Source organism: Pundamilia nyererei, unplaced genomic scaffold (genome assembly GCF_000239375.1).
Source record: "Pundamilia nyererei isolate P.nyererei 1_Seehausen unplaced genomic scaffold, PunNye1.0 scaffold00005, whole genome shotgun sequence".
Taxonomy (NCBI): domain Eukaryota; kingdom Metazoa; phylum Chordata; class Actinopteri; order Cichliformes; family Cichlidae; genus Pundamilia; species Pundamilia nyererei.
The window spans coordinates 7827413-7835238 of NW_005187406.1; the positions used below are offsets into that span (position 1 = coordinate 7827413).

Here is a 7826-nt window from a genome sequence, read left to right on the forward strand (position 1 = left end):
GGAATGCATACTGGCCAAAAACAGAACGGCAGAATCAAAGTTATGGGATTCAATACAAGCCTCCTCAGTCAGATTTAGAAAAAAACAAAAACAAGAACAAAGAGATTTTATTTTGATTGCAAATACTATTAAAAATGCTCAATAATATCCCACCACAAGAAGTCTGCTTCTATATCATACAGTGCCAAATCACAGGCAATTTTATCTCCCGAGCTCCATCGATGTGTCGAATCTCCAGATCACACATTTTATGTAGAAAACATTTCTCGCTTTTTTTCCCTTCCGTTATACAGAGTAATAAAAAAAGTTAAGGCAAGATGCATCAAACAGAAATCTGCAGGCCAAGGAGCAGCTGCTGAAGGTGTTCCAATTCCACTGATTCTGGATCAGCCAGTGGCTCCTGCTAGCTCTCTGTCTCAGGCATCTTACACTGGTGGGAGGGGAAGAGGAGGAAGTGACTGCTGATATTGGGGGAATGGGGCTGTCAGAGGTGTCTGCTGCCCCTCCTCCTCCCCTCCAATTGCCCGATTTGAGTCTGCCAAAACACTCTTCTTTGGCACTTAGGCTGGCAGACTCAGCTTCTTTCCTTTCAGTACTGAAACCAGACAGGACAGATTTATGTTAAACATATTAGACAGGGAGCATTCATCACAAGAAGACACACTGATGGATTGATTTTTTTTCAGTTTAGTGTTTTTGCTGCCTGAGACTTGAACACCAAAACTTATATGAAAACTTTATTTCATCAACATTTGTTTTAACATCATTGTAGTTAAAGGGAACTTATTATACCTGAATTATTTAAAGCAATCAAAGGGATGTGAAGAAGCCACTGCTATTTATATCCAAATGTCTACGCACTGTGTTTAAGAGACATCAGCTGAAGTCGACCTATGATTTTGATGAACACCAGTTTCTACCACAAGATGGTGGAGTGACTATATGTACTGCCCAGTGTGCTCTGAAACATGAGTGTAAAGCCTGGTTTATGGCCACTGCATTGGTTGTGTTGTTTGTGATGTCACCAGTGAGAAAAGAAAAAGGAAGTCGTCTTAAACTCATATTAAAAACTCAATAAATGATGAAGCATCGAGGGCGTTTCTGAATTTTTCATTATAGTGATGCAGTAGTTGATAAGTCAATGCATCTCTTCGTGATACTCTTTTGTAAACAAATGGTAAATGGCCTGCATTTATATAGCGCTTTTCTAGTCCCTAAGGACCCCAAAGTGCTTTACACAACCAGTCATCCACCCATTCACACACACATTCACACACTGGCGACGGCAAGCTACATTGTAGCCACAGCTGCCCTGGGGCGCACTGACAAGACAGTTATGAACTCAATGACATCAATTTATGGACAAACCTTAAAAGTTTAGGATTGCAAATGATGAAAAAAAAAAAAACCCAAAGAAAAAAACAAAACACTACACACAGTAAAAACAAAATGTTCAGATTGGAGAATCTAATCTTGTGCTCATGTTTGCTTTGTCCTTGAAACAAGTTACAACATATCTGCACTGCTACCATTAAAGAGATTTTCAACTTTGGTTTGAACAAATATATATTTAATTTAAAAAATGAAATGAAAAATGCAGCAGCACTCACCTTTTGTTACATACAAATAGAAGAAGTCGCAGTAGAGGATGGTCTGCACCACTCCAGCAACGATGGCAATCATATCAAAGAACCCCTCAAAGTAGAACCTCCATATCCAGTTGATGAGGTAGAGAGCTCTGTACAGACCCAGGAAGAACAGGTAGTGGGTGGTGATGGTCTCAGCTTCTCCCGTCTTGCTGATCATGAAGAGCTGAGGTAGGATGGCCACTGACTCCAAGTAGATAGAAAATGTCCACAGGATCTGAGGTGGAGGAAATGGATGGCAGAGTGTCAGCAGTGATGTGTGTTTTAAATTTACATACAGAGATTTTATCATGTTTGCCAGTGTTGAATGGCAGGTATAACTGTGAGTACTTGGGCGAATGTTAAAGTGATTTTCCTGGACTGAAAATCAAGCTCACAAACACACTCTGCAAGTCAGTGTGTTGCAAATACATGAAAAAAGAAAGCATGCACATGTAAACAAACCAGCCAGAGGCACGGTAAAAGAAATCAAACTGAAACATAACCCTTTTTTCATAGTAAGTCTGCACTGGTGCATGCATGCTGCATGGCAGCTGTCTCACATGACTGAGTTTAACATGTATGTGCATCCTGTTCCCTCTATAGAATGAAGTGCTGGGTGATTCCTCAGACTTTGGTTTCAGTTATGATTTTCTCTCCCAAAGATTTTGAAAACAACTTTGTTTGGACCTAAGTTGGGCTACTTGTCAGTCACGGATAACGCACGTGATCTAGGCTTTGAAGGAGGCATACTCCGTTTCCTCCATGTCCGTGGTATAAGATGCAAAAAACGTAGCATAGTGAATGATGGTAATGCAGCATACAGCGACCCACATCAGGTAGAAAAGTGCACATTTGTTTCCAGTTATGAAATATGTCATTAACTCTGAACGCTGAATTAAAGCCAAGAAACCTTCCAAGCCATAAACAGCACCCAACAGCTGCCTTTGAGATGTTTTAAAAAGAGCTCCACCACAATGATGGAAACTTGAAGCTGGGCCATATCATACCGTTCACGGTAATACCGGTATAATTTTGGGCAACGATAGAAAAATGAAATATCGCGATAGAATATGGGTAAAACGCGCATGCGCAGTGCCTTTGTTTTCATACGCACACGTCGGAAAAAGCATTGCGGCGAAAGCAAATCGTTGAATGAAACGGATGAACCAGAACTGGTTTGTAAAAATGCTGCAGCTTCAGTGGTGTGGAACTGGTTTAGCTTTCGTCCGTCAGATACAAAGCAAAGCACTATTTTTGGTAGCGCATGCTAGCGGGCCGTCGTTATTACTGTGTTCTTTGGAAAATACGGCACACTTAAAATCAATCCTTTGATTTTTCTGAAAGTCGACAGAGCCCCTTATGTGTGTGCCTTATGTATGAATTCTGGTTGTGTTTACTGACCTCGAAACGATTTTATGTAAACGGCGCTTCAAAACCTGTCAAATGTTTTAGTACGACTTTGCTGAGCTACGAAGCCGCACCGCTTGATGGATTGTCGGAGCATTACGGCTATCGTAGGCAGGAGCCTCGCGGAGTGATACGTACTGTGCTTCAACATAATATTACCGTATTGTGTGTGTATAACCTCTTTTTAAGTTTTGTGGATATTATACATGGTTATGCTGAGGATATGTCGGCCAATTTCCACTGGAAATGCCTTTTGGTTAAACTGTCAGCAAGGAATTTGCATTTGTACTGTTAAATTTTTATATAACTTTAATTCACATTAAACAGCTGCTTGTTTAAGTGAAAATACATTGATGGTTTTTTTTGCACTAATAAAGTTGTGGAGTTGTAAAGTATCTTGTCTAGTGTCAGTTATATCGTTATTGCAAATTTTCAAATGTATATCGTGATAAATATTTTTGGACATATCACCCTGCTGCTCTACTTGAAGCACCATGTTGCTGTTCAGCACATGAGGATTCCCATACCTGCTGCTCTGTTCATAGTTCGACACTACCATCTATGGCACTATGACAACACAGAAGCCGCATGAAAGATCGACTGCTCTTAGATAGTTGGCTTATAGGTGCTGCAGAGAGCCTGTCATAGTAGGAACCAATCTAGATGACAGCCCTCTTTTGTCTTCCATAACTTGCATACCAATTTCTCCTCGCTTCTTTTTTTACATTATCTATTCTTTTTTGGAGTCTTTGAGTAGTTGTGTCTAATAACAGTCATTTCAAGATTTAACAATATAGTCATGAATTTTATTTTATCATAGAGCAGCCCTGGCTGTGTGTTTGAATGTCTGACCTCCAGAGGAGAGAAGTCATGGTTAACCAGGAAAGCCAGGCCACCAACAGGGACGACCAGGAACTCCACTCTGAACGTGTCATGGTTTCCATCATAAGTTGCCTTGAACTTCATGTAGATCAGGTACACAGTGGCGTATGAACATCCGATGTAGATGATCTGAAATATAAATGGAAAAGCATTAAGACTCTCGTGACCTAATGGCCTGAGGTACTTGCAGTTGTGCAGCATGGACACCTCGTACAAGCCTACCACAAATTATTTGGCAGCTGTATCGTTTAGCAAACACTGACATGTTGGGCCTGGTGTACCGCTTACTGTGTTCATTGCTTGGATGGAAAATGCTGCAGGATGTGATGATGAGAAGGGGGCAGGATCTTACCTTCATGGTGGTGTTGTAGAGAGAGATGAACGATGTGAGCAGGTCAAGGTATCGAGTGGTGAACACCAAGGCAAACAAGATCTGACTCTTTCCCGAAATACCTGTGAAAGACAGCACAAAGTATTTTAAACTTAACATTATAACATTTTACTCCCTATTATATGGTTAGTATAGGAGCAGAGGATATTATATAATTGGAACAAGTATCTGGTATGTTGTCATGTGACAAAACCTGTTTTTTAAAAAAAAAAAAAATCATCTGATACTATAAAGGCCAAGAGTTTTTCACCTCATTCATGCTGCACTACTATTACTCACTAATAACAGAAATCTTCCAGTGAGTTGATTTTAAACTTTAAATGCTTGTTTTTGAAGTTGTACATAATCAGAGCTCTGGAAAAAGCCACCAGGGTATTCCCCCATGGAAACACAAATTGTGAAGCTGCTTGGAACAATCTAACGTTGTATGTTCTGCTACTCCCATTAAGTGTGCTCCAACAACATAATTGTTTAAAACTAAACTAAAAACTTGTGTAGTTATCTGAGGTTTTGTACTTCCTGATATTCATGTATTCAATTATGGCTCCTTTATCAAGTTTCATTTGAAAGTTTTATCACCTTTACTGGTCCACTGTTTGTGAGTCATTTCAATTTATTTCTGCTTCTTTAAGTTTTGTTAAAGCAGCCACTCCCATTAGGATGTAAAGGGATAAAGGCAATCACTCAGAAGTACTTTGATTTGCAGGAACAAATAAGCCTAAGGCAGAGATGTCTGGGGGGCAAAACTAGTCCACCAAATGTCCAATCTGGTCTACACACAGACAACTCGTGTGAATTATAGATTCAACTTGAACTGAAAAACATGCAATACCAAAAAGTTGATTCTGTTCATCTAAACGTAGTGTTTTCAGTGGTAGAAACGTTTTGTCACTCATCCAAGTGACTTCTTCAGTCTCAGCTGACTGCAGGTTTCCCTAACCTTACAAACACTACATTTGCATATTGACCAAAACTAGCACCACATGAACATAATCGATTTTTTGGGATTTCTTTACCTGGATGATTGAGCATGCATCAAGACACATGCAATAAGACTTTATGTTAGAGTGTGCACTTTAAAAAATGCATTGCTTGCTGTTCATGATCTGTTAATAAATGTCAATTAATTAACAGATGCAATGGCTTACTTGCACTTCTCTACATTAAAAAACAGGCTATTATGCAACTGCTTTACTTGCTTGCTCAACTTGTAATCAAATTACACTGTTTGTAACCCATTAATGAATTCAACAGTCCTCTAAGGACACCAGGTGATCCAAACCTTGTTAGCACTTCAAAGTCAATTATTCGTTTTGTTCCCCTTTACACTCTCACACACCATTGTGTGGTTTAATCTAGGTATGGCTCCCTTGCAGTGATAGCAACCCAACCTTTGGCCACAGCAATAACAGGAAAAACAAAGTTTCACAGAATGCAGGAATTTACTTTTCCCTCAAAGACCTGCTGGACTTGCAAGCAAAAACATTCACCCAGTCACCGACTTTGCAGACTCGGGAGCACTCGATGCTGCCACGTCAGAGAGGTCATACCAGGCTGTAGTAAAGCAAGTCACAGGAACAGTAAGGCTGAAACGTGGAACTTGCTTAGGGTCAATCAGGTGAAATGACGAAGCCAAACTATCAAGTACTGTGGCCCTCAGGTCCCCCATCTAACGCTCGTTTGGGGCCAAATGGACTGTCAAGACAAGCAACTGATGACAGAACCACATAACAAGTTTCAGGGTCCTATTCTTAAAAGGCACAGTGACAGCCGCGGGAGTGGTTGTCATTACTTGATGACAAAACATACCGCTTGAAATGGACAGGACTACTAGCCAGCTAGCTAACATTAGCCAAAAGCTGGCTAATGAGTTCCAACTAACTACAGATAAGTTCCACGGTGGACAGCTTTCACTTCTCCTCAAACTGCTAATTACACGAGAGGACACATGCTGTGCCTACTAAGGTTCGCTTAAACTCTTAAGTTAAAGACTTTGGCTACTCACCGGCACAAGACCTGGTTTTCCATATTTTTAGCAGCAGGATGATGATAGCTGCTAAGTGGGAGAGGTCGCCGGTTAGCCTGAAAATATTCATGTTTGCAGGAACGCGGCAAGTAGCAGGGCGATTCTAGATTCTCTGAAGAACTCTGCCTGTCTCCGGCAACGGTTTTTTTTCCTATCCGACAGCGCTGAATGACACTGTGATGTTAGAATAAACGGTTTCTGGGTCCAGAAGATGGGAAAATGGCGAGTCAAGCGCGACGTGGCTTGGGGACGTGGCCAAGACCGCAGTATCCAATGTAAGACGGGAAACGCTCTTGGTCCCAGCCAATCAGGACAGAGCGATTGGTAATTTGCATAAACTATGCTGGAGAAAACGTTGCCTTGAAATTCTACGAAAAAAGAAAGTAAATACAAGTTTCCCTTTCCCCAGTTGCAATGGTCAAGGAAACGAACCAGGAAATCAGCGTCCATCCTTTACTAAGACACGTGTAAATACGTGGAGTTAAATTTTACTTTAATATCCAGTTTCATTCAGGTGGTACTATGTTCATCCTATTTATAATTAGTTATATTTTGCATAGTTTAAGATTTTCTGTAACTTGTATTTTTCTTTTTTTTTTAATCTTCTCATATTTATTGGCTATACCTACTGGAGTCAAATTCCTTGTTTGTTTGCACAAATAAAGATGATTCTGATGTGTAGTTAAATTCTCCTTATAAAACAGAATTTAACTCTACATATTGCTACGACACAGAATAAGTATTTTTATACATATTGAGAAGAATGTTTAACTACATTTACACAATTTGGGAGTAAGTTCTCTCCAAACATTAATTCTAGAAACTGAAGAGCTTATTTGCAGATTTTTAGAGGCAATCCTGTTTCGTCTACAGCAGAGGTTGACTCTCAGGTGGTTCCTGTAATCAGCCATCTGCCCATACTCACGTACCAACTTTAGGCAGTCCTTGCCAAGTCCCCCAAAACTTTTGTTAGTGAAACATAAACACCCCATTATATGACCCCATATGCTCATTGTGCTTTCGCTGCTCCATTTTGCAAACCCTGACCAACCTTTTAAACAGGTACAACATGAGACTTAATGGCAAGCAGTACGTTGGAGTCTGGTAACAAGCAAGAGCAGAAATGCATTTCTTAAATATACATCAAATCAAAGATAATCCTTAAAATATTCAAGTAATGCCTACTTGCCAATCTTTGAAATATGTATAAAACCTTTGAGACCACAAGAGCAAATAAAAAACAAACAAACAAACAAACCCACAGAGATCTATTAAGAGTAGGGGATAATCTGATAGCTGGACTAAGTTTGAATCTGCTGTTTGGAAGCAGTGCATACATTTATAGTTCTCACAGAAGACTAGGCTTGGGATACACTAGTATTGAATTTGTTGAAGGTACAGATTGTCAAATTTCTTTGAGGCAAATATTATCTTACAGGAACTTCACACTGCAGCATGACAAAAATAAAATTAAGCCAAGAAATGCTCAAAA

General features: G+C 39.9%; 1 protein-coding gene across 1 annotated transcript; it reads right to left on the reverse strand.

Moving 5' to 3' along the window:
• Positions 1 to 91: 91 nt before the first annotated feature.
• LOC102196857 (ER lumen protein-retaining receptor 2) lies at positions 92 to 6644 on the reverse strand. Its single transcript, XM_005721929.2, has 5 exons — positions 6314 to 6644; positions 4270 to 4370; positions 3888 to 4046; positions 1611 to 1863; positions 92 to 595 (listed from the first exon to the last, which is right to left on the reverse strand). Exons 1-5 carry the CDS (start codon positions 6402 to 6404, stop codon positions 561 to 563), a joined length of 639 nt encoding a protein of 212 aa, XP_005721986.1. The 5' UTR covers positions 6405 to 6644; the 3' UTR covers positions 92 to 560.
• Between the last annotated feature and the right edge of the window lie 1182 nt (positions 6645 to 7826).